Source organism: Mustela putorius, unplaced genomic scaffold (genome assembly GCF_011764305.1).
Source record: "Mustela putorius furo isolate JIRA1106 unplaced genomic scaffold, ASM1176430v1.1 tig00003836_pilon_pilon_pilon, whole genome shotgun sequence".
NCBI classification, from domain to species: Eukaryota; Metazoa; Chordata; class Mammalia; order Carnivora; family Mustelidae; genus Mustela; species Mustela putorius.
In genome coordinates this window covers 26364331-26392294 of record NW_025421989.1, presented here as the reverse complement: position 1 = coordinate 26392294, position 27964 = coordinate 26364331, and the positions used below count along the sequence as shown (strand labels likewise).

Here is a 27964-nt window from a genome sequence, read left to right as displayed (position 1 = left end):
ATGGGTCACAGTCTCGTGGACCTAAAAGTTCTTGCCCAGCTGCACCTCATCAGAGAACACTTCCATGACTCCCCGTTCTGAAGGTTCCTCACTCCTCTCTGTTCTGAAGGTTTATCGTCATGTGACATGCCTCTATAGCTTACTCGTTTAGGCTGTGTACCTCCCCAAGAATGTGAGTTCCGTGGAGATGGGGCTTTCTGTCGTTCACTGCTCTATCCCCAGCACACAGAACGGTGCCGGGCACACGGTGGGCTCCTGATGAATGTTAGTACCAATCGTCTGATCTTACCCTTTTTTAACTTGTTTGGCTATTTTTTTAGACATTTAAAAATCCGCTCAGTATTGAAGAGTGTCCAGTGTCTTTTAGCAGTTTCAACTTTTCCGGTATCACTGACACAGAAAATACTAGCCATTAAGCATTTTTCAGTGTGGATTCACCTCTGCTCATGCATACGTGGGATAACGCTGATTTTGAATCTTAAAAGATGAGTTAAACTCAGAGGACTTTTTACTTAGAAAATCTTGAGGAAAAAGGAAACGAGATTATACTTGACTCATGTATGTACTACGCAGGATTAAGTCTGTACTCAGAAAATGTTTGAATTGATACTTTCATCACAGTCATAGAAATGTTTTTGGTTAAGACAAGCCTGTTCTCTATTTGCATGTGGACACTTAAACCTTAGACTATCTGTAAAGATGAACTTGGTTTATGCTTTCAAGTTTGATCCTTGCAATAATTCAGGGAGAGGAATGCCAGTCCTGTCACTGAACTGTGTTTGAATCTTAACACACTACAATTCAGTTCCTAGAACTCCAGTATGATGTAATTAAACTGTCAGAAATTTTAACATGATTGCTCATGAATGTCTCTGTTGGTTCTGATTTATTCTGTAAGGCGTACTATCACTAAAGCAGTCTTACTGCCATTAAAAATGCCTCATGTTCCACAACTTGGCAAAATTTGCATCCAGAATGGAACAAAGAGATGTAATCATCCCTGCTGTTGTCAGGATTCTGTTCCTTCTGGCAGTAGTTCATTCATTCCATCCTCACCAGATAATGGTGGTTTAAACTCAACGGGAAAAAACTAAAGATGCTCTATTTCATTTTTTCATTTTTAGACACATAAACATAAGTCAGTTGTATATGTGTGTGCGTGTGTGGGTTGGGAGGTAGATACCACAACTTCTTTTTCTATCTTGTGACCTTACCTTTTCAGCACTTGTTTCTTGTCCTTAGTATTTGAAAGAGGTTTTCTATGGTCTGTCACCATGAGACTACAGAAGGAGAGGTTTTCTGTCTATCCTAGGTCCGTAAGCCCTCTGCTGTAATGATGACATTCAGCCTTCTCTCCACGTACGATATGATTTTTGTCTTAATGGTGAATGTGTCAAGGATTCCTTTAGCTTACACTTAAAAAAAAAAAAAAAAACAACAAGGCCGAAAACAATAATAATAATCGCAGGACTATAGTCATAGATGAAAATCTAAGTGGCACCAGTGAAAGGAAATGACAAGCATACTTAAGTCATTAAATCACAGGCTGCCCAGTCATTTCCAAGTCAGATGTGAACCTGAGGTTGTCCTAAAGCATGTTCATTACCGCTGATTTGCCAAAAGCAAGGTCTTGTTTTCAATGGAAGTGACAGTATAATGCACAAATAGGGCTGGAAGTTACTGTTATAAAAAATTAGTTTCCAGAGACCTTCAGAATTCACAGTAATTTTGTTTTCAGTGAAGACATCTGTCCCTTACTGCAAATGCTGGTTGAGGTGTGTGTCTGTAACACATCAGGCATCCGTAGAGACCACAGATCAACAGAATCTACAAGCAGACTCCCATTCCCAGAGGAGGACCATCCATCTCTGAATTCCGTTTCACCCAAAATCACCTTCTGCCCTCACGTAAACAGATTCTCAAAAATTAAAAAAAAAAAAAAAAAAAAGTTCCTCTTAAGCCTCCCGAAACATCATGGGGATAAAGTTGTCCCATGTACAAAGAGGAGAGAAACCTTACTCCACAGAATCCCCCCATATCCACAGTCCTTCAAATGTTAATATTTTCCTAGCCCATTAGACTTCAAAGGTACTTGAGTTTTGTTTGTATTTTTGTTTAAATGTCAAAGGAAAGAGTGTCGTCAGTCTGTCCTTAACTTCATCAAGTGAGGGCAAAATGTCACATACGTTGTTTTGCGTTGAAGAGATGCACGTCAAGTGCCTAATCATTTTGGTTTTGTTTTTTTTTTAAATAATACTAACTTTAAAAAAAAAGATTTTATTTATTTATTTGAGAGAGAGTGAGAGAGAGCATGCGAGGGGAGAAGGTCAGAGGGAGAAGCAGATGCCCCCATGGAGCTGGGAGCCAGATGCGGGACTCGATCCTGGGTCTCTGGGATCATGACCTGAGCTGAAGGCAGTCGCTTAACCAACTGAGCCACCCAGGCACTGTCTTTTTTTAATTACAAAGAAAAACAGTTTACGTTTACTAACGGGACATAAGAAAGTTACGTCAACTTAATATTAAATATTAACTTCTAAAGAGAGAAACCATTTTCTTCTCTGAAGACAAGGACATAGATAAATCCCTGCATGGACTCCTTCCCTTGAAGGAGTTGTTCCCGAATTATTCAGCCTTGAGAGGTTATTTGTATTTATGCTATTTCTGAGCAAGTGGTGGTGAATTTATAATGCCTTTTTAAATGCAATCATGGGCTTTTTCTCTAGTTCCTGTTTTCCTTAAGCATAATGTGCTCATGTTTGTGCTTGCTTTCATTAAGGTGAGGAAGACCTGCTCAGTCCTCCCCAGGACACAAGCACAGGGTTAGAGGAAGTGATGGAACAACTCAACAACTCCTTCCCTAGTTCCAGAGGTAAGCTCCCTGACGTGCCGGTAACTCCCACCTACTGGAATTAGGCCTCCTGTTCCCACACTCAACTAGCCTCTGTATTTTCCGTGGCTAAGGAAGCATGTCCTGATAGAGTGCCACTTGGGGAGTGTTGTCAGAAGCAAGTGTTTTCAGGGTGCATTTCTGCTTTGGATGACCAGATTGACCTGGTATGGGATTCTGGTTGAATTCAGATGCCTCTAGAACCCTGATGACTCTAGAAGCAAGAATACTAACTTACACATTTACTCCCTTTGCGCATTAGTCTGAAGAGCAAATTATGAGATCGGTTTTACTTAAAAGCAATGAAGCTGTGACCTTGACAAAGACATTCATGGCTTGATGGCACCTTGCCAGAGACACACACTTACCACGCACTGCGGTGAAATCTAGAACATGCCTAGTATACAGCAGTGGTGGGGACTTGGGCTTCTGATGCCTTTTACATTTAAAAATTGTCTCTTACCCCATTGTTTAAATATAGGTACAATTAAATCTTTATATACTAGTCTTTTGTTGTTGGTCTCAGTGCCATGGAAGGAATACGATCTTCGCCAGGAAAGATAGTAATACAAATGCCCTTACTGCCCGCCATCACTTTGCCCCCGTGTATTTTCCCCCTTATATAAAAGCTGCATTTTACCCCACCAGCTTTTCCCACTAGCCAGGATGAGTGTCACATGTCTTCGTTCCTCCAGGGAGGTTTCACTCCCATGGTTAGCGTTTTGGAGTATTTTATTTTATTGCTGTGACATAAAACACTAACCCACTTCCCTTGAGTGAATAAATAAAAAGAAGGGCCGCAGCCACCTGTTCAGCAAATGAAGAGAAACCTAGACAAGCTGAAGAGGAGAACACAAGTCTTTGTGGCCAGGGGCTGGCTCGCCTCATAGGCAGCCCCAGGGGGAAGGGCAGCTGAGAGTCTTACTGTTCGTTCCTCTCCATAGGAGCAGTGACGAGGGTGTTGGGAGTCCTGTGTTCTTCCTCTATTTCTGTTCGGTGTCGGCTATCAGTGGCCGTTTCCCGGCTGTTCGATGTGCGAGTGAACACTGTGTGTGCACGTGAACAGCAGTGCCGTTCTGGGGGAGCGTTGCTAAGGAACCATCAGGGAAGCTAATTTTAAATGTCTGCACCAGCCATCTTTGCATTGCTGAGTGCCTCTAATGTGTTGATTTTAACACATAAGAACCTTCTCTATCTTCCCTCCACCCCCACGCCCCCCACGTGCCACCCTCGTCTCCATCATGACGCTCTGGGCTGTCGTCTCTGCCTAGGCACTGCAGTTTAGGAGAAGACCATGAGCTGGTCGGCCAAAAATCAAAGGCCCTCCCCCTTTATCCTGTAAGCTTTTATGAGCACGTACTATGTACTAATGGAGGCTTAGGGATGCAAACAAGAACGGCCCAGTTCCTTGCCTTCATGGTGCTTACAGTCAACTGAGGAGGTAGACTTCAGAAGTGTTATGGCTATACTGGACAGGTCTAGGACATGAGTGAATCCCAGAAGTACCCTTTGACCTAAATAGGAGGGGTTCAGCTTAGGCACAGCAAGGGTCTTCTTCAAGATGACACAGAGAGAACTTTGGGCCCCCCATGTAGCACATTATTTCCGGCGACCTCTACCTATCCCTTGAATGTCACAGATGGATACCTTGCCCCAGCCCCTTCAATGCCAAGCCTGCGTACCTGCTCCGTGGAAGTTAGTGGCTGCAGTGCTGACGCCTTGGGCTTTTCCAGGGTGTGCAGCTCTGCTTCCCTTTATGTGCTGGGCCTCTGACCCATCCTCGTTATCTTGAGGGTGAAGGTCTTTGCACCCTCTCCCCACATCCCCCTTTTAGTCCCTGAAGCTGGATACCACATGGGTACGGAAGAAGTCACCTAGAAGAGGAGAAATAGATTTCTTCTGATATATTTGGCAGTTAGCATCTTTGATGTTAAATTCACTTGTATGATGTTGATTTACTTTTATGGAAACTTGGAGAACTTCAGGCCACCTGGATAGTGTTTACTAAATCCACACTAATGGAAGCACTTTCCCTGAGTGCTAATCTTGAGTTCTCAAATAGGGGATAAGGAGGCTTTGTTTGACCAGTTCCATTAACTGAGTTCCTACTGGTGGCTTGAGACAGTTTTTTTTTTTTTTCTTCTGAGGAAAACAATCCAGATCTGGCTATTCTTTCTGTGATGCTGTTACCTTGACATTTTTTTTTTCTTTTCCACCGCTTCCTGCCAAATTAGGCCTTAAAATTGGGCCTTTTCTAATAGGCACCCAATTCCAACCTGTGGGGGTTCTTTCCATAGCACCGAGCAATTCCAGCACCTAGAATCCAACTCATTTCAGACATCACCTACCCAGAGAGAGCATCAGATCCCCCAGCTTGAGGGCTCTGTCTCCCAAGACTGCCCCCAAGACCCACTTTACTTCAGAGACCAGTCGCAAGTTTGGTTGATCACCTGGGCTTCTGACTCCCCCCTCCCACACACACCCCCACTAGAGACATAAAGATTCCAACAACCCCCTTCTTCAGCTCAATTAACTTGCTACCGCACCTCACAGAACTCAGAAATATTTTCTCTACCGGCTCACCCTGTACTCTCAAAGGTTAGAACTCAGGAATCCCCAGATGGAAGAGAAGAGATGCGTAGGGCAAGATAGAGGGGAAGGGTGCGGAGCTGCCCGCCGCGCTCCTTCCGGGTACCCTCCCCTCCCAAGCACCTCCGCGTCTTTCCCAGCCCGGAAACTCTCCCTCCCCAGTCCTTTTGGACTTTTAGGGAGGCACTGTGACATAGGTGTGACTGATTAAATCACTAGCCATTGGGGATTACACCCAAGTCTCCCTCCCCTGGCGCACAACCCCCAGGCGGACCTATGGGTTTTCCAAGACTTGCCTGGTTAACATTACAAAAGACACCTTCCTGCCTCTCTTCACAGGAAATTCCAAAGGTTTTAGGAGCTCTGTGCCCTCAAAGGGTATTAAGACCTAATACATAATTCTAAATCACAGTAGCACGCCCTTTTCTCCTCAAATTCAAATGTATAAAAAGTCTCATCATAAAAATAGAATGGAAAATATATATGTGGTAGGGGTTTCTTGGGAGCATCTTACCAATCGGGAGGTATGTTGGGTTGGTATTAAGCAGAAAATTTTGAGTCTTAAACGTCTTGGGTTTACAGACCATTGCAAATGGAAGCCCCTCCCCCCAAGGTCATTTTAACATTTCTGAGGACCCAAACTGTGCTTTGACCTTCTAACCATTATCCATACCAGAAGAAACATTTTACATCTCAAACTGTATTAAGGATATAAAATACATTGTGTGTGTGGAGTGCGTGTACACACACATACATATACACCATGTATATACACCATACATGAATGTGTCTAGTGACATACACATACAAAGATCATAAAGAAAAGATGAGTGAACCAACACTTCCTATACTACAATCAGTTCACACTGTTTCTCTTTCATGTATTTAAAAATAAAATGCTGGTTGCAACCCACTAAGTGGGTTTTCAGATCCAATGGTTTTAAAAAATACTGATCTGACTGATCTTGGCATTCTTTGCCCAGGTGCACATCTTTTTTAAAAAAATTAACATTTTGGGGCACCTGGGTGGCCCAGTCATAAAGTTATCTGCCTTGGGCTCAGGTCATGATCCCAGGGTGCTGGGATAAATCGAGACCCACACTGGGCTCCCTGCTCAGTGGGAAGCCTGATTCTCCCTTTCCTACGCCCCTTTCTTGTGTTCCCTCTCTCGCTATCTGTCAAATAAATACATAGAATCTTTTTTTTAAAATTACATTTAAAAATTTTCACCATGGAAGTTGTTTCTGCCAAGACCTTCCTAATATCTTAGAGGACACCGTGCTTTTAATCTAAGTCTGCCACCCATGTTCCCATTGCTGTGTTAGGAAGAATGAAGTTCACGGTTGCTACAGCTGTTTTGGACAGCTGTTTTGAGTAACTCAAAACAGATGTCAGAGCCAGAGGTCTGCCATTTAGTAGAAATGTGCTATTAAATACCACCTCATGGTTTACTTAACCCTGCTAGATAATTGCCCACAGAGGAAAAGACTTTTTAAATAAAATATTACGCTCTTCACATATGCAAAGTATATCAATAGGGGAGTTTTGCATTTTAAATGTACAACTTCTCTGTTACCCTTTGCCACAGTCTTGACTTCAGGCTCAAGTCTTAAGGCATCAGCTAATTCTCCCTTTTGCATTTTCACTCCCAAGTCCCTGGAAGCCTGAAGCACCAAGTTCATGGCCATTCAGCAAGTTAAATTAAACGTCTGATCTTATCTCACTGGCCTTGCTAAACTGTTATCCAAATTAATAAAGGGGTTTCATGCTCCTCCCTCTAGTGAAAAACTGGTAGCCAACATTGTCCTGCATAATAGCCCCTATAAATTGCGGGGTGTTCAAGGTGTGAATGTGCATGTGTTCAGTTTTATGCTGATATCTTTCCTGATTAATCTCTAGACATAGCTATTTGCAACCACTTGAGGGATTTCAGTGGCTCGCCCTATATTAAACACAGAACATTAGCCAATTTCTAATCTATTTACTACCACTAATGTGTCCCTCTGTCTATAAATATACTTAGAAGTTGAATTCTGCTGTAATAAAAATCATTATCTCCTATAAGGCACTTTTTAAATCTCCACCCTTATTCTATAGGAACAGTACATGGGTACAATGTGCGATAAACATTTTTAAAACAAACAATTGAAGTGATTTGTCCCTGTGTCTCTGATCGTTTTGCATTCTGGCAAAGGCATTTTCATATGTATGTGCGTTTCTGGAAGAAACGCTTTCCTGATCAGTGGTATGGTATTGGCTTCTCTAAACATGAGGTGCCACTGTATACTAATTAGTGAGCAAACGGGGTCTAAGATAAGATCTGAGTGCAGTAAGACCATTCAGAACACAGCTAACGGTGCCCTGCAGGTATGTCTTTTGTGACCTGTGCCATACTAGTTTTCTCCCCAACATCCATACCGTCCTCTCTCATAGGACCCACCCCTCCCTAAAGCCCACATACACTCTGTTAAATGCCTCTAAATTAGCCACACAACAGCTGTGCGAAACCTGCCGTCTTCTAAGATTCAGAGCTTGTCTGTGGTTCTTCTGTGGAAGAACAGCATCAAGACGAGCTCACATGTCCCATTTTTGGGTACCACGCAGCTTCCTGTCCGCTTCCATCAGTTTTGAACTGTTACTCCTTTATACCAGGGACCAACAAAGTAAATGTTCCAGGAGCCAGATCTGGCCCACTACCTGTTTTTAGAAATAAAGTGTTATTAGAACACAGCTACACCCATTGATTTGCATGTTGTCGATCGTTCTTTCTCACTGGGAGTAGTTGTTGCAAAGTTGAACAGTTGCTATGGAGACCATGTGGCTTGCAAAGCGTAAACTGTTTACCGTCTGGCCCTTCACACAGGAAGTTTGCCAACCCCTGCTTTACGCAGTCTTCCATTCTAGCTCGTTCTGTACATAACAGTCACAGACTTCTCGGTGCTATCAACTTGGAACTCAACAAAACTGCTTTTGAATTGATTTGTGTATTCATGTCCATATTCACCAGAGATCATACATGTTTCCATATTTAAAGTATAGCCATTAGAATCTTCTTTCACTTTGGTAAAAAAAGAAATCGAAAAAGGGACTCATTCTTTCTTAACATTTTCAGTTAGTGAACAGAGATTAAGAAGTTACAGCCACTCCCCACCCCCCAAAACAGTCATGTCCTGAGATTCTAATCCTGAATAATGAATCCTCTCAAGTCACACTGCCTGAGGAAAGTTGACTTCTCCAGACGCAGAACTCCCCCAGCATATTTCCTTTTTCTCTTGATTCATTTCCTGACAGCATACCACATTGCCAGATGGACACCCTAACTGAAGGTCTAAGGAAACTCATTTCCAAAGAATGTATTCATGAAATAAAACTTATCTGGCACTTGTATTTTTTTTTTTTTTTTTTTACTGGTAAAGAATGTTTTTAAGTGGCGCAACCAAAATAGCCTCTAGTCTGTCAGTGTAGAAACTAGTCCGATACAAGGGAAAATACAATTTAACTTTCTTTAAACAAAAAGCAGAACTTCCTTTGGTACTGTTCTGGTGACCACAACGGAACCAAGTGACCAGAGCGGATTTTGAAAGAGATTAGGATTAACAAAGCTCTGGAAGGGCCACTGTATGTGAAACATAGCTTCTGAAGAAGCACCTGAAACAAAACCCAAGTCATTTGCTGCATATTTAGCAGTGGCCGGTGGATACTGAACTCAGAATACGGCCTGGTGTAGATAAAGATACGTAACCTTTATCACTCAGGGAACCAATAATTACATTTTGAAACTGAATCATACTGCTAACAACACTCCTTCCTGAAGCTCTTATGTTTTAAAAATAGACCAAGGTGAAGGCCAAACCAAGTTACCAGCCCTTGGCACACGAGTTAACAGGGTAACAGTGAGGGCCAAGTTACCACAAACACCAAAGAATTCTTGACCATGATCTAGTGGCTACCTTACTAATTCCGTTCAATCAGCATTCGTCAGAAACCTATAGTATCGAGGTACAGGTGGTACTAAGAATACAGAGGATGGATAAGCAATACATGGGCCCTGGCCTCAAGGACGTCACAGTCTTGTAGGGGAAGGGAATGAATTCTACTACCAGACAGTATAACCACCAAACACAAAGATGCAAAAATACTTGATAAAGGAGTGGAAAGGAATGGATGAGTAATTCATGCTGGGATTTGTCTGAGCTATTAAGAGTGAAATGATGTGGGGCACCCAGGTGGCTCAGTTGGTTAATTGGCAGCCATCAGCTCAGGTCAAGATCCTGGAGTCTGGGATTGAGCCCCACATGGGGTTCCCTGCTCAGCAGGGAGTCTGCTTCTCCCTGTGCCTTTACCCCTGCTCATGCTCTCTTGTTCTCTCTCAAATAAATAAAATCTTTAAAAAAAAAAAAAAGAATGTTATGGACATTAGGGAAGGTATGTGCTGTGGTGAGTGCTGTGAAGTCCGTAAACCTGGCGATTCACAGACCTGTACCCTGGGGGCTAATAATACATTATATGTTAATAAAAAATGAAACATTTAAAAAAAGAATGAAAGAATGTTCTCCTCCCTCCCCTTTTTCCTTTCATCTGGTATGGGCCTACCACTGGCAACACCCACAACGAGGAGCCAGTACCCCCATTTTTTCTCTTTTCCCTCGTTTGAGGAATGTCATGATATCTTGACCATGCTTACATGATCAAGCATGCAGTTTTAAACTTTTTTTATTTTTATTTTTTAAAGATTTTATTTGTTTGACAGACAGAGATCACAAGTAAGCGGCGGGGAGGGGGGGAAGCAGGCTCCCCGCTGAGCAGAGAGCCCGATGTGGGGCTCAATCCCAGGACCCTGAGATCATGACCTGAGCTGAAGGCAGAGGCTTTAACTCACTGAGCCACCCAGGTGCCCCTATACTTTTTTTTTTTAAAGATTCAGTTATTTTAGAGAGAAAGAGTGGGGGTAGGGGCTGCAGAGGGAGAGGAAAGAGCCTCAAGCAGGCTCCATGCTGCACATGGAGCCCAACGCAGAACTTGATCCCGAGACCCTGAGATCACGGCCCGAGCCAAAACCAAGAGTTAGACGCTCAACTGATTGAGCCACCCAGGCACCCCTGTAGTTTCTATAGTTAAAAGAAATTTCTGACTTGGGAAAATTAAGAAGGAAGAGAGGGAGGGTGGGTCAATGTATCTTAGAAGTTTTAGACCGTGAACTTGAGTTGTGAAAGACTTCTTTTGGAATAGTAGTGCCATACTTCTGTGGTCTGAATGAGTAGCCCTCACATTGTCCCAGGGTGCATTAGTCCTTGCAGTCCTCGAGCATGGGGGGGTCCTGGAGGGACAGGGGATACTACACAGGGTCTCAGACCCCACAGCTCTGTTTTTATCTGCTCTAAATCCTGGGCTTTCACCTAAGATGGATGGTCTCAGGAAATGTACCATCGCTCAATTCAGAGTCTTTAAAACAGTATTTCACTTGAAGGCCCTGGTGATGAGAGGAAATTGCAAGCCCCAGATGTGCTAGGTATGGTCAGAGGTCCCTAGTGTTCTGTCCGATATAAATATTACCCTAGAAAACTTGACCAGGACCTGCTTTTCAAAAATAAATAAACACATACAGTCGGAGGATTCTCTAAAACAAATAAGGCCAGTGAGTCTTCAGCAGTCTACTCTCAAGGCTCCTGGAATTTGTTGAATTATGAGGAGGAAGTTGAGGGTTCGTTCCTAGATCTGGCTCTGTGGTTTGCCCGTTAGTGGGACTCCTCTCTTTCCCCCCGTTGTTTTGCTTTGTTCTGTTTTTCCTATTTTCTCAAGTGCCCCCAATCTCATCATGGGCGTGCTCAGCTTCTACCAGATAGAAGGAAATCTCCCAAGGGGGTGGGCTCTCGCTTCTGTGGCATTTCGCCTTGCATTTGGGGTGCAGACTTTGGCGCACACATCCACTCCCATTTATGTTTCGGTGTACTGTCGAGAGTAAAGAGATTGAGATTTTTGGACGTTGAGCTTGAGGTTCTAAAGTTGTCCTGGAAAAACAATGCTCAATTTGTCAGATTCCTACTCTGTGCCAGCTTTCATCCAGTTGAACACATGAACTCTATGGATTCTGTAAGTTACGTCTCCTGGATTGTGTTATCTGTTTACACTGATTTTAAGTGTATGTAAAGGTTATTTGACTGGATGTGTCCTTCGGGTTCTTTTTGTTTCTGGTTGTTGTTGTTTTTTTTTCTTTTTTCAGAAGGGAATAAATGAATTGTCTTCTCAACTTTTGTTTGGTAAAAGCAGCAAAATTGGTATGAAACTGTATATTTATGCATTTTTTTCCTTTCTGATATCTCTGCCTCTTCCTCTCTCCATTATTAAAGGAAGAAATACCCCTGGGAAGCCAATGAGAGAGGTTAGTGAGACTCAGGCTCACAGCCACGGCTTCTGTGTGTCTCATCGCGCTTTCTATGTTTGGCGTTTGTGTAAGAATTGTGTGTATGCACGCGCATGTACGTACTACATGTGTCATCATGTAAGGATGGTAGTCACCTCTCCACTTGCAGCTCGTGAGGAACATTCTTCAAATGTTCATTGCCATTGTCATCACCATGACGACAGGACCAGGGGTTGGGGAACAGGAATCTCTATGAAATGGCAACCCTTGGTAGTCCCTAGGTCGTTAGCCCACAGTTCGTCATCTGTTGCCATTCGTAACACAAACAGAACCCTCAGTGTAAACTTAACCTCCAACAGAACTGAGGAGTCCTCGAGTTTCTGTGTACTTTCAGGACCCTAGCATTTTCTGCCAATGCCCTGAGTTTTTTATTCTACTGGAATGACTTCATTTTGTTTTTTTCTTTTTTTCTCATTCCTACACTCCTGTCCCACTCTAGTAACTTTTTTTTTTTGAGAACTTACTGTGCCAAGCACTGTTTTAAGCACTTGCCATCTTTTTCATGAGGTAATCTTCATGCCAAACCTCTGAGGTAGGTACTCCTATCAACCCCATTTTACAAACTGGGAAACTGAGTCAGTGAGAGAGTAAGCAGTGTCTTCAAGGTGACAGAGCCAGAATTTGCATCCAGGCCATCAGGGTCCAGGGCCACACTCTTCTGCTGAATTGCCTCCTGAGAACGGGGTATCGGAAAGACTCCCATCACGTCAGCTAGCCCTTTAGAAAGTTCTCTGTTTTCACTTGGCCTTTGGAAACCCAGGTAGAACATAATAAGGTTAAAAACTGAATGTTGGGAGTCTTGAGGGTTTTTTAAGTGCTTATGTATGAGTTAAAAGGGGGTAGGGTACAATATTATCACTGAATGTGGTGTGAGGTTTTTCAGGGAAAGCTGCTGCATGCTTTTATCAGAAACAGCATCTGAACATTCAGTTTCCTAATCAGAGGGCTAGTAGATGACAGAGTGTTGACTGACAGCCCAAGGGAAACAGGCTTGTCCTTACCAAGAGTTTAGCATGAAGGATGCGAGAAGGAAAGTTCTTCCATGGGTGGCCATAACATCCACTCTTCTGGGAGACAGGATGAACGGGGAGAGAGTGCTGACATGAGAAGATTCTAGATCCTTAGCAACAGGCTAGACTGGAGGAGTTCCTGATTCATTTAAACATAAGGAGTCATACTGGAAAGTCTGCCAACACCATGCCGTGCAAGTCTAATGAATTTAATGATCCTTTAGTGTTTTTGCACCAGTGCTCTCTTCCAAGGCTTGGGACACTGGGTTCCTAGGGAGGTGGGGGGAGGGACAGTCTGGGAGGAGAAACAGGAAACAAATGGGTGAAGCAGAGAATGTTCCTGATGGTTTGCCTGGCTCACATACTACTTAGGTGAGGCTCCTTGGGTTCATTCTTATGGTAAGTGCCCCTTACAATTTCTCTTAAAGTTTTACAAAAAAGCTGCACCTTAATTTTGAGTGCCCTGAACATGTTGCTCTCATGAACAAATGAATCTTAGAAAAGGCCAGCCCATGTATCATTCAAGTCACAGAGGCATTTGGAAACTTTATTACCCGAGCCGTATTCCAGTCAGATACGTTTCCAGAAAACCCCAGAATCAAAGTGATGTTTTTATTGTTAAAAAATCACCTCAAAGATACAGTAGATCAGATAGTTTTTTAAAGATTAAATTATAGAGAAGAGAAATACAAATTTCACTACCCCGGCTTTGCTGTGGCCAAGTGAATGCTAACCATTTATTTGGGAACTGTATTTAAAAACAAAAACAAAAACACAGAGTGCCAGCTTGCTTTTGAGGTCTTGGATCTCTGCCAGAAAGTCTCAATTCCAGTCACTGCCGAAGAAAACAACGACTTCAGGCAGTGGTGGCATGGGACTGAATGGGTTGCAGTTCACGCCAGCTTGGAAAAACATACCGCTGCCCTCATGTTCAGTGCATGGTGTTTGTGTTCAATGATCCTCACTTAAGAATGGATTAATACTTTCTATGGACTCATTTTTATGTCAACTTGTGCCCGAAGCCGACTGAAGATGCCTATAGTCCGGCCGCCTCCTCAGTGCCTCTCACGTTCATAGTATGAGATTTTAATTTTGACTTTGGAAAAGTCTGTCAGGTAAAATTAATGACCTCACTGATGTTTTGCCTTCCACACATGAATAATAGAACCAGGATACAGATCTGTTTTCTGTATCCTTATCACACTGTAGTTTTATGCCTCCACTGGATTGAGTTACGATTCTTTGGGGCAGTATTCTGTCAAAGGGATAGAATATTTTTCTGGCTCAAAAGAACACCTCCATGAAAAACACTGCTGTCATTATTCTGGTGAAACAGGTATTTATAAATAAAGTAACGGAAGGCATCCTATAGATACAGTGAGGGGACTCTGAAGGTGGTTCTCTTTTCTAGTGCAGGGAGAGCCTTGAGGTCATTTGCGAACATTTAAAACCGTCCGGACAGGTGAAAGGCCACCGCACATTTTGTGGGAGGGTGTGTGGTGTATGAAGAATAACCAACCTCTCTTTTTACCCAGTCACTTTTTAAATATCAGATACCCCTAGAAATGATGCCTCTAGAGAGTCTCAAGAGTTTTCCTTCCGGGTAGTAACTGAACATCATTTCAAGGAGTAGAAGCACCGCCTGACTATGTAATCTACAAGGCATTTACTCATGAATTGCATGCTGCCACGTTCCCTAGCCCACAGGTTTAAGTAGAGACTTTTTGATTATTATCAGTAATTTCTTTCCTGTTCAGTTTAGGTTTTATAAGACATTCTCTACCTCCCTAGTAGACTCTACTATAGTTAGAGGGGAACGATGAGAAATAGTGTGACTTCTGTCCAGGTATCAGGTTGGAAAGGTCTTGGGTTTTGTTTGTACTGGCTTCCTTAATCACTGCTAAAACAGCAAGTCATTGAAAAATTTCAGACCATCCGTTTGTTTTCAGTTACACGCGAATAATAGGGTAGAGCTCCCAGGGTTGCTGGGCTGTGCAAAACAGATACAAAGGAAGCCCTTTAGCCTGGTGGCATCAGGTACTAGGTGGTGCTCTCAGCTCTAAGGAGCAGCAGAGAACCTTCTGGGTCCTCCAATGGTTTTTATGGTTTTGAAAAGCCGAAGATGACTTCAGTTCTTCACTGAGGGCTGCCATGTTCCCAGCCCGCTCTATGAGTAGAACACCTGCTTTGTCCAAGTTTTCCTCTTCGCCATCTCAAGCAAAATTCCACTTGATTTTTTAAAACCTGATTCGCACTGAAACTCTTGGCGTTGATGAAGGTCCACAAGATTCGCATACATGATCACCTTCGTGTAAATGGCTGGAGGGTGTGAAACTTTTAGTAAGTCTTAACTTGATCTGGTGCCAGCACTGGGTAAGTGCCGGCCTCTAAATCCTTTTCAGACTCTCTCTCTCATGTGCTGAAAATCGACAGGTCTCTTGAAGCAAATACTAGAACAGAATTCCTGCCCTAGTCTATCTTTACTTTTTACAGGGATTTTAACAATTATGAGAATCCATAAAGTTGATACATGGCAAGGTAATAATAGCCTTGTAAAGCATTTTTAGTTCTAAAGGCAGTACTCCAAGAAGAGAATGATTTAGTAATGTCCAAGAATTAAAATTAGCTATATAAAAATATGGGACATATAGGAAAAGGCAAGTCATAAAGCAGGTCTCAAATTAGCTTCCTCTAGGTCGGAATTCTGCCGCAGAGTAGCAGGGGCATGGTGCTGCTTTTGGGCTCCATGCTGGGGGATCAGTGCTAGGTCATGTAACATTATTATTAAAAGGCTCTTCTGATAGTTAACCTCCATTTAGGAGGAGAACAAAAGTAGATTCACCGGATACCCAAATCCGTGCTCTGCATGGGGGTCATGTTGAAATTAGGCTCTAGAGTCACTTGGAATGAAAAGTGACTTTTCTGAGGAAGCTTCCAAATTCCTATGTTAATACACAAAGAGGTTGATTCAAGAGTTTGTTTTTCAATTCAAGTAAAAGCAGAGAGAAAACAATCTCCACCGGAGCCTTAAAAGTGAGCCGGCGGCTTGAAAGAGCATGGAAGTGAAGATCCTGTGTCATGGTCGTGGTGGCAGTGATGAGAATGGTGATGACCATACGTAGTGGCACTGGCAGTGGTGACAGTTCTGGGGGCGGGGGGTAATAGATGATAACCGAGAATTCAAGTACAAGGGCACAGTAAGTCCTCACCCACGACGAGGCGGGGAAAGTCCATCCCATCGAGAGATGGTCCTGTTCCAATAGGAACCTTGTGCTTCTCTGTGGTAGCCTCCGGCTAGAGGCTTCTTCCATTGGGAAGATGAGTGCGTTCTCTGACACTTTTCCACTGAAATGACCATGGCAGCCTGATCTGGTATTAAGCTGATACTAACAACGTGGAATGGCTTCATTAACAAGGCTTTGCTTCTTCCTGGAAATGGGTGAACAACCAAATCCTGTTGTGTAGACCCTCGGTGCAGCTTCTGTGTTGTCTTCAGCTAGAGGTGGGGAAGGATCTCCCAGATGGTCAAGAGTCAGGGTGATGTGATCTGCACCTAGTGTCACGTCTCTCTCTTTCTTTGTTTTCCAGGACACAATGTAGGAAGCCTTTTCCACTTGGCAGATGATTTGGGCAGAGCGATGGAGTCCTTAGTTTCAGTCATGACAGATGAAGAAGGGGCAGAATAAATGTTTTACAACTCCTGATTCCCGCATGGTTTTTATAATATTCATACAACAAAGAGGATTAGACAGTAAGAGTTTACAAGAAAAAAAAAATCTATATTTTTGTGAAGGGTAGTGGTACTATACTGTAGATTTCAGTAGTTTCTAAGTCTGTTATTGTTTTGTTAACAATGGCAGGTTTTACACGTCTATGCAATTGTACAAAAAAGTTATAAGAAAACTACATGTAAAATCTTGATAGCTAAATAACTTGCCATTTCTTTATATGGAACGCATTTTGGGTTGTTTAAAAATTTATAACAGTTATAAAGAAAGATTGTAAACTAAAGTGTGCTTTATAAAAAAAAAGTTGTTTATAAAAACCCCTAAAAACAGACACAGACACACACACATGCACACACACACACACACAAACTTTGAGGCAGCGCATTGTTTCGCATCGTTTTAGCGTGATATCCATATGAAATTCATGGTTTTTTTTTTTTTTCTTTTCTGGCCTCGTAAAGATAGGACTTCCTCTAACACCACAAATGACTACATCACTTTGCCCTTTCTGGAGATTGAGTGGGACTGGCTATGGGTTCTCGCTTTCCGCATCTATATGTCTAGAAGTATGTAAATACTGTAGGTATATAGATAAAATAGACCGGACTTTCTAGAGAACTTTGAAACTTCTTGTTCCAATGATCTGGCCATTTCCTCCCGAAAAGAGATTGCTTCTGGTCATCTAGGCTTACCTGCTTGGTCTAGAAGGAATTTTCCCTAGAGCCTGAAACCAGGAGGCAACCCCCACACTAGAACATTGTCGGGGGCTCCAGCTGTTTCTCATTTGAAACTTGCCACTGACAGCTACGGTACTGAATTTTTTAAAAAGGGACGGAGGAATGAACACACGGGACTCACTGTCCGAGTAATCCTTCAGCTGGGACAGTCAGCTTCCCGCTGCTGCCAGTGCCTCCATCTACATGTCAGGATGCCTCAGTGGAAGTCACGACATCAGAAGGCATTTTTAACTCGCAGACAGTTAAGAAGGACTTCCTGGTAGGGCTGGAGGGCTGTGGATTTGCAGCCAATCCCTGGGAGGGAGAGGGCCACTCTTGAAGTAAAGGGTTGGATGAATGTTCATAACCATATGTAGAGATCTTTGTAATTACAATGAGATCACACTCTTCCCTCACCTCACAGTGAAAACAGCAGTGGGTAATTGAGGGCGTTTTGCTTGCTTGCTTGCTTTCTTGCTTTCTTTCTTAAAGATCTTTTTTCCCCATCACAAGGAGTTTTTAAATGCCACAAGGCTTCATTTAAAATAGCCCTTGGGAAGGTGTGTAAGAGCCTCATCACGGTGTGCTCCTGTGAAATCCCCACCCAGAAGCCCGTGCGTGAGCTTTGTTTCCTCCCTGCTTCCCATTTCTCTACAAGGAATTCCACACAGGTCTGGAAGGGGAAACGTAGATGGATTCCCGTGTTCCAAAGGGTACTCCAAAACCCTTGCTGGTGGATGAGGAAGGTTAGAGACACAAACAAACATTGTTCAAAGAGAGTAACCCACGAGGACTAACTGGTAGGAACAAGTTTTACTCTCTCATCTTCTTAGGCTTTCATTTGTTTTTAATCATTCATTCACTAGAAATCACCGTGTGACCTGTTGTTTTGCAAATCTGTTACCTCTTAGGTCAGTGTCATTAACTTTGCAGAGTGGGTTTTGTCTATTTTATTAATGATAATTAACATGCTTCTCATGCTATTTCTACCTCACTTTGGTTTTGGGGTGTTCCTAATAATCGTGCACACTTGATTTCACAGCCCCACTACTTGTCCATCGTGTGAACATTTTTCTCATTTTTCCTGTCATTTCTGAAAGAAAACCCAAAGCTCTAAGGTAACAGAATGACATAAAGATTTGGTTTTAGTCGTGCATTTTTTTTCCTTTATGTGACACTGGACTTTTTCTTTTCCCTGTGGATTTTTTTTTTTTTAACCACAATTAAAAGCAAGGGGTTGTGTTACTTCATACTAAGCAGTTTTAAGTTTCATTCTAAAAGCAGAGGTAAATAGAGTGCATAATTTTGTTTTAATCTTTTCGTTTTACCTTTTAGAAATTAGTTCTGGAGTGAGTCTGTCAAAATATTTGAATAAGAACTGAGAGCTTTATTGCTACGTTTTAAGCATAATTTGGACATTATTTCGTGTTCTTTATAACCACCAAGTATTAAAACTGTAAATCATAATGTAACTGAAGCATAAACATCACATGGCATGTTCTGTCATTGTTTTCAGGTACTGGGTTCTTACTTGGGTATCATAAAATATTGTGTTTTAACACCAACACTGTAACATTTACTAATTATTTTTTTAAACTTCAGTTTTACTGCATTTTTCACAACATATCAGACTTCACCAAATATATGCCTTACTATTGTATTATATTACTGCTTTACTGTGTATCTCAATAAAGCACGCAGTTATGTTACAAAAAAAAGTGTCGAATACAGTATTTTGTCTTTGATTTTTAATGACATAATACATTGGTATGGTTGACGAGTGAAAAATTGAGAAAGCCAAGTGGTGAAAATACCTTATTCCCACATCATGCACAGTGGCCTGTGAGCAAATGTTAATTTCTTCTGTCTCCCTTCCGGACGATCACACTCGTGAAAGCAATTACAAACCCACGGTCCTTCTTTGGTCCCCTTCTGACACCTGAGATAGCTAGCTTTCTATGCACTTGGCTCTGTACCTCGGTTTTTTGGTTTTCTTTTTAACTTAGAAATGGACTCAAGATCCAGCCATTCTTATTTATATCACAAGAAATGTTTCCATCTCAATACGTAAAATGCTTTCTCATTCCTTTTTTTTAAAGTTGCACAATATTCCAGTGTAGATTAGTGGGATACCACTTCAGCTGCCCTGTTCCCTGGGACATGTGGGTTGTTTCCCGTCTTCTCCAGAGACCAACAGTACGGCACATCTTTTGTGTAGTCATGTCACTCATGCCAACGTCTTATCTGTGGGATGCATGCCCACAGGGGAGATTTCTGGACTGAAAGTGCAAGCGTGTAGAGCTGGGGCAGATCATTTTGGTGCAGCAATAGTCCCAGTGCTCATTCGGTTTCCTGCTTCAGTCCTTGAAAGCAGAGGAATTAACCTGTGTGTGATTTACATTTGCTTCTCAGATTTCATCGCTCTGTTACTGTTAACACACCAAATCTCGGGGGGCAGTCAGAGCAATAGGAGTCTCACCTAAAAGGATACCCCAGGACCGGTTTGGGGGAGGGTAGCCCTACCTCAAAGTCATGATCATCAGGACTAGAGGGAGATCCCTCGCCCCTGTCCTGCTCTGCTTCCGTCCTAACTGCAGAGGCGGCGAGGCAACGGAGGAGCTCATCTGGCTCCCCTAAGGAGGGGTGACGTTTGCCTCTGACCGCAATGCATGTTCGCCTGCAGCGTTCACACCCCAAGGGTCCAAAGACATTGTGAGGTCCACCAGGTGAAATCTAGTGATTCTGTAAGAGGGAAGGGTCAAGCTCATTAAGAATGATGCTGAGTGAGTATTATAGCATTTCTGCTAGGAATCACCTGTTCAGTTTCTGAAGGTGGGCTGATGGCGCCGGCCCAAGCGAGTACAGTCATGAAAGATGGCTCCTGGAGTCCACGTACACCAGTACTACTACTCACCGTATTTCAATCCACCCTGGATCCCTCCTGCCATCCCCCAAACCTGCCTTTGCTTGAAACACCCCAAAGCGCTCTTTGGATGGCATGAAACTAGGTCACCGAGGAACCCAACACTTTACCATGGCCACCGCAACCGCATGTGGTCTCTGAGATGGGTGTTTTGGCTTTCCATCCCACACTTGACACAGGCTTGGGGGGAAGGGAATTATTGCAGTCAAAATGTAAAATGGATCAAGCTGGTGCGGACTGTGCACCAGCAAGCAAAATGTATGTTTAGGGGAAAGCACGCAGACGAAGGGCTGTATCCTGTGAGTGGGGATGGCGTTCCCTGAATCTAACACTGAATGGTGGCATGGATACCAGGACAAGCACTGGAACACTTGAAGACACTTTGCTTCAAATTAAGTGTAACAAGACACGAACAGAATTCTTTCCCACAGTGGCATGATCACTAGAGTAGACCAACACATTCTCCATCACTCTTTGGACAGCAGAGTGCTCTGAGCTCATGGACTTACTTAATAACATGAGAGCAGCAACATGTCAGACTTGCCATAATAAACAATATTGTGTGTGTGTGTGTGTGTGAGAGAGAGAGAGAGAAAGAGAAGTTTGGGGATATTTGAGAATGGCTTTTTCTAAAAAAAAAAAAAAAGATTTTTATTTATTTGAGAGAGTAAGAGCACAAAAGTTGGGGGAGAGGGATAGGCAGACTCCCCACTGAGCAAGGAGCTTGATGTGGGGCTCAATCCTAGGACACTGGGATCATGACTTGAGCTAAAGGCAGACCACCACTGGGTGGAGCCACCCAGCTACCCCCAGAGTGCCTTTCTTACATAGCAAGGGTTATATGTATATAGTCACATGAGGCTTAAATTCTATACATATATGTATGTGCATTTGTGTAATTTTATATACACACACAGGATCAAGTTTTAGCTCTGCTGTAACTTGAGATCATTCAAGCTCACAGAAACACTGCGAGAACAGCACAACGAACCCTTATATGCCCTTTATCCAGATTCAAAAACTGTTTGCATGTTGGGCCATTTACTTTTTCCTTCCACATAGAGTCTATTTTCTTCCCAAACCATTTTAAGAGTTAAGTTTCAGACATCATGCCCCTTTATGCTTAAATACTTCAGGTAAATTTCCTAAGAACTAGAACATTTTCTTGTACAAGCACATGACCATGAGCAAAATAAAGAAACTTAACATTAAAGATAACATCTACACAGCAACATTCAAATGTTGTCACCGTGCAATGTCTTTCATAGTTATGTATGTTTCCCTGATCTGGTCAAGAATCTAATTCACGAGCCCATGACATTTAGTCCTGTCTCTTTGATCTTCTCTGATTCGGAATGGTTTTTCTGCCTTTGTCTTCAAAGACCTTGACATGTTTTAAGAGTACAAGCCAGTGATTTCGTAGGATGTGCCTCCATTTGGGTTTGCCTTATGTGCCCTTCATGATTAGATGAGGGCTATGTGGTTTTGGTAGGAATAGAACACAAGCAACAATGTGTCCCCACACCTCCGAGAGGAGGCGTGTTACAATGGTCCATCCCATTCTTGGTGATTGATGTTAGCTTTAGCCTTGGTGAAGGTGGTACCTCCAGGTTTCTCCACTTGGTATACATTTTAAGACCTAATTATTCTTAAGCCTATAGGTTCACCTAGAAAATCTTACGATTTTCCTAGGTATTACTGCAGATGATCTGTGTAAAATAGGGCCCCTTCCAGAGAGTTCCAGTTAAGATGGCAACATGGGAGCGAGCCTCCTGAATTCACCTCCTCCCACAGACACACTCAGTCTTCACCTCCATACAGAACAAGTCTCTCTGTAAGAAACCCTGAAACTAGCTGAGGGACTACAGTACATACCAGGCAAGTGACAAAAACGGGAGGAGAGGTGGAGACACAAGGTCACCATAAACCCCATCCCTGGCACAGCAACGCACAACCAGGAGGAAACTCACAACTCCCACCTTCTCCCTGAGGAGTGATGGGTTTGGACTCCACATATGGCACCCCAACTTTTAAGACTTCCTTGAGAGATAAGGGACCCCTAAACCTCTAGCTTTAAGAGTCAAAGGGGCTTGTGCCCATGAGATCCACGAGCCTATGGTGAAGAAGGAGACTCGTGGTAAAGGGCACATGCAGACTCACCACAACTAACCCCCTAGGGCACAACACAGAGGCAGCAGACCAAGATGCCCAGTCTTTCCTTGAAAGAGGACTATTTGCTTCTCCCACTAGCTGCAGCCCAAGGGGCAGGCTTCTAATTGAACGCATACGTCGTGACGGACTGCAGCGCTCCCCAGAGACCCTAGAGGACAGCAGATGCTATTTTTGTGCTCTTCCTTGGACTCACTCCAGCATGCCAGTCCCTCCCAGAAAGGAACTTAGGCACAGGTCTGGCAATCTGGCCCGGGGGCGCTACTGTCCAGGGGATACCCCTTCACCCTCTGGCTCTGCTTCATTCTTAGGTGCCACGGGACTGTAGCAGACAGAGAAACTGTTCTTAGCCAACTGTCCCCACCATCCCACCCCGAGCATGGCACAGAGCCCACATGTAGAAACACTATGTCCTGCCTTAGAAGAGGCCTATCTGCTCTTTTTAATGGCTGAGGCCTGAGAGACCAGCTTCTAACTTACACATGTGGAGGGGCAGATTTGATACTCTACAGAAACCAGACGATGTGATCTTCACCTCTCCCTCTGCTTCACTACAGGGCATTGGTGTCTCCCATAAAGGAGCTTCAGCACATGTCTGGTGCCCTGCTTTGTACAGCCACTGCCCCAAAATGCCCCTTGATCAGCTGGCTCTGGTAGCCAGTGGGGCTTCTGTTCCTCCATCCTATGGGACTATAACAGAGAAACTGTTCATCAGCTATCCATCCCCCCAACCAGGGTACAGCACAGAGGCAGTGCACGGAAACACCCACCCCACAGTCTTCCTCTGAAACAGAGGGCCCAGCTTCCAATTAGCCTGCATCTAGGGGCGGACACTGACAGATCTCGGCACACCATCAACCACTGGGAGCCATTAAGAGCAAAGAACGCTGCTTCAGCTACATCCATAGTTCCCAGACTATGGAAAGAGCCCATATGTCCATCAACTGATGAATAGACAAAGATGTGGTATATATATACAGTGGAATAGTACTCATTTTTAAAAAAAATGAAATCTTGCCATTTGCTACAACATGGACAGAACTAGAGGGTATTATACTAAATGAAATAAGTCAGTGAATGAAAGACAAATACCATATGGTTTCATTCCTACATGGAATTTTTTTTAAGATTTTTATTTTTATTTATTTATTTATTTGACAGAGATCACAAGCAGGCAGAGAGGCAGGCAGAGAGAGAGAGACGAGGAAGCAGGCTCCCTGCTTGAACAGAGAGCCCGATGCGGGGCTCGATCCCAGGACCCTGGGACCATGACCTGAGCCGAAGGCAGAGGCTTTAACCCACTAAGCCACCCAGGCGCCCCTCCTATGTGGAATTTAAGAAACAAAACAGATGAACATTTAGGGGAAGAGAAGGAAAAATAAAATCAGAGAAACAGAGAGGGAGGCAAACTATAAGAGACTCTTAACTCTAGGGAACGAACTGAGGGCTGCTGGATGGGAGGATGGTGGGGGATGGGGTGACTGGGTGACAAGCATTCAGGAAGGCACTTCATATAATGAGCACTGGGTATTATAGAAGACTGATGAATCACTAAATTCTATCTCTAAAAATAATAATACGCCATATATTAATTGACTTTAAACAAAAAATTTTAAGAAAAGAATGCTACTAGACCATCACAAAGGTTTCAGAGACAACCTAGAGCTGGGTGGGGTTAAATGGTTAAGGTCCATCTCCCACACACACCACTCCTTCAAGACCAGGAGAAGTGGCTATTTCATCTAATGCATAAAAACAAATGCAGAGAGTCAAAGAAAAAGCAGCAGCAAGAAATATGCTCCAAAGGAAGGAACAAGATAAAATCTCAGAAAAAAAAAAAAACAGGGATAAGTGATGTAATCTGATACAAAGTTCAAAATAACAGTCATAGTATACTCATCAAAGTCAGGAAGACAACAAATGAACAAAGCAAGGATTTCACCAAAGACGAAATATATGAAAATACCAAATAGAGGGGCACCTGGTGGCTCAATTGGTTAAGCATTTAACTGTTGGTTTGGGCCAGGTCATGATCTCAAGGTTGTGAGATCAAGCCCTGCATCTGGCTCCACACTTAGCACAGAATCTGCTTGAGGATTCTCTCTCCCTCTCCCTCTCCTGCCTCTGTGTGCGTGTGTGTGTGTGCAAGTGTGTGTGCGCACACATGCACATGCATGTGCATATGTGCACTCTCTCTCAAATAAATAAATCTTTTTTAAAAAATACTAAACAGAAATCATAGTGCTTAAGATTATAGTAAGTGAAAGGACACATTCAATAGTGGGGTTCAGCAACAGGCTGTATGAAGTGTAAAAAGATCTTATGAACTTGATGATAGGACAGTGGAATTCATCCAGCGGAGCAAGAAGGAAAAAACAAAAAAAGTGAAGATGGCTTAATGGACTTATGAAACACCACCAAACATTAGAGGGGTCCCAGAGAAGAGAAAGGGGCAGAAAACATATTTGAAGAAATACTGGCTGAAAACTACCCTAACCTCAGGAACAGAGACAGACATTCAGATCCAGGACACCCAGAGAGCTACAAAGAAGAGGACTCCAAGGAGACCCAAGCCAAGACACATTATAATTCAAGCATCATACATTAAAGAGGATTTTTTTTAAATCGCAAGAGAAAAATAAATTGTTACATTCAAGGGAATGCCTGTAAGACCATTAGCAGATTTTTTTTAGAATTTCACAGGCCAGAAGGGAGTATCATGTTCTATTCAAAGTGCTGAAAGGAAAAAAAACTGCTAACCAAAATATCCAACAAAGTTGTCCTTCAGAAATGAAAGACAAGAGTTTTCCAGAGAAGGAAAGCTGAAGGAGTGTAGCCCTATACTGGCTTTGTAAGAAATGCTGAAGGGAACTTGTGCTCTCTCTCTTGCTCTTCCTCTCTCGCTCTCTCAAATGAATAAAATCTTCAAAAAATGTTACAGGGACTGCTTAATTTCACACAAAAGGACACAAATAACTGGAAAACATTAAAGTATAACTCTCACTGGTGATAGTAAATATATAGGTAAATTCAGAGTAATCTAATGCAATGGTGGTGGGTTAATCACTTATAAATTTAGTATGAAGGTTAAAAAAAACCACAACGTATTGGGGCACCTGGGTGGCTCAGTCAGTTAGGCATTCGACTCTAGGTTTCAGCTCAGGTCATGATCTCATGGTCATGAAATCAAGTCCTGTGTCAGACTCCATGCTCTGTGCAGAGTCTGCTTAAGATTCTCTCCCTCGCCTTCTGACTCTTCCCCACACTCACACTCATGGGCTCTAAAAACAAATAAAAATATCAAAGTAGTAAAAATAACTGTAACTACAACAATTTGTTAATAGATACATAAGACAGATGTAAATTATGACATCAGTAACAAAATGTGGGGGTGAAGGTCAAAATGTAGAGGTTTAGAATACCTGTTAACTTAAGTTGTTAACAACTTAGAATAAACCATTATAAATTTAAGATGCCTTTAAGTGAGGCTCATGGTAACCACAAAGCAAAAACCCACAGGAGATACACAAAATAAAAAACTAAGGCATCTAAGCATACTACTCCACAAAAGCATCATATCACAAAGGGAGAGAACATAAGAAAGGAACAAAGGAATTCCAAAACAACCAAGAAACAATGAATGAAATAGCAGTAAGTTCATACCTATTAATAATTAGTTTAAATGTCTGAGGACTAAATTTTCTAATCTAAAGACATTGAGTGGTTGATGATATATATATATTTTTTAAAAAGGACCCAACTTTCTGCTGCTTACAGGAGACTCACTTCAGCATTAGGGGCACACACAGGCTGAAAGGCAGGGGATGGACAAAGATGTTCCATGTAAGTGAAAACCAAAAGAAAGCTTGGGTAATTACACTTGTATCGGACCAAGAAGACTTTACAACAAAGACCACAGAAAGAGAAAAAGAAGATTATTATGTAATAATAAAAGGGTCAATCCAACCAGAGGATACAGTGTTTGTATATGTTTATGCACCCAACATAGGAAATATATAAAGAAAAAATTAACAGAACTAAAGAGAGAAATACACAGCAATACAGTAGCAGTAGGAGACTTTAATATGCCACTTTCACCAATGGTAGACCATACAAACAGAAAATCAATAAGGAAACATTGAGCTTACACGGATATTAACAGAACATTCCATCCAAAAGCAACTCAATAGACATTCTTTTCAAGGGTACATGTAATATTCTCCAAGACAGATCATATGTTAGTTGACAAAACAAGTCTTAATAAATATAAGAAGGCTGAAGTCCTATAAAGCATTTTTCCTAACCACAGTGGTATTAAAGTAGACATCAGTTATAAGAAAACTGGAAAATTCACAAATATGTTTAAATGAAACAACAAAGAAAATCCAGGGGCGCCTAGGTGGCTCACTGGGTTAAAGCCTCTGCCTTTGGCTCAGGTCATGATCCCAGGGTCCTGGGATCGAGCCCCGCATCGGGCTCTCTGCTCAGCAGGGAGCCTGCTTCTCCCTCTCTCTCTGCCTGCTTCTCTGCCTACTTGTGATCTCTGTCAAATTAATAAATAAAATCTTTTTTTAAAAAAAAGAAAATCCAGAAAGACTTACTGGTAATAAGATGAATCAGTAATCAAAAACCTTAAAACAAACGAGTCCAGGACCAGATGACTTCAAATGTGAATTCTACCAAATACTTAAAGGAAATTCATACCAATCTTTCTTAAACTCTTCCAAAAAATAAAAGAGGGAATACTTCCAAATTCATTTTAGGAGGCCATCATTAGCCTGATACAAAAACCATACAAGGACACCACAAGAAAAACCAATTATAGACCATTATCCCTCATGAATATAGATGCAAAAATTCACACCAAAAGATGCACAAACCAAATTCAGTAATACATTAAAAGGATCACACACCATGATCAGGTAGGATTTATCCCAGGGATGCAACAAAGGTTCTCCATCCACAAGTCAATGTGATAGGCCACATTAACAAAATAAGTGATACAAACCATATGACAATCTCAACAGAAGAAATATACTGACAAAATTAAACAACCATTTATAATAAAAACTCTCGAGACAAGTTGATATATACAGAACATACCTCAACATAATAAAGGCCATATCAGATGAGTAAACAGCTAATATCATATTCAGTGTTCAGAAAAAAAAAACCTTTTCCTCAAAGAACAGAATATGACTAGGATGTCCACTCTTACTACTTTTATTCAACATAGTATTGAAAATTCCAGGCGAAACAGTGAGGTAAGAAGAAGAAATTAAAGGCATCCAAATTAGAAAGGAAGAAGTGAAACTTTCTATCTGCCAATGACATATTATGCAGAAAGAAACCTAAAAAAAACCCCAACCACCTAAAAAGCCCACCAAAAACTACAGAATAAACAAACTTGGTAAAGTTGCAAGATACAAAATCAGTGTACAAAAATCTGTTGTGTTCCCATGCCATAGACTAATAATGAAGTAGTAGAAAGAGATATTAAGGAAACAATCCCACTGAC

The 27964-nt window shown here is 42.3% G+C and overlaps 1 protein-coding gene across 9 annotated transcripts in view; it reads left to right on the top strand.

Moving 5' to 3' along the window:
• The window catches only part of DMD (dystrophin), a 2119021-nt gene extending 2099949 nt beyond the window's left edge, over positions 1–19072 (top strand). For 5 of the 9 annotated variants that reach the window (XM_045089435.1, XM_045089434.1, XM_045089437.1 and 2 more), the window contains 2 exons: positions 2780–2872; positions 16499–19072. In XM_045089435.1, coding sequence (XP_044945370.1) covers positions 2780–2872; positions 16499–16596 — 191 coding nt within the window. In that variant the 3' untranslated portion in view covers positions 16597–19072. Of the gene's footprint in view, positions 1–2779; positions 2873–11826; positions 11859–16498 lie in introns of all 9 variants that reach the window. The other 4 variants (XM_045089436.1, XM_045089438.1, XM_045089441.1 and 1 more) reach the window with 1 other exon arrangement.
• Positions 19073–27964: the final 8892 nt, after the last annotated feature.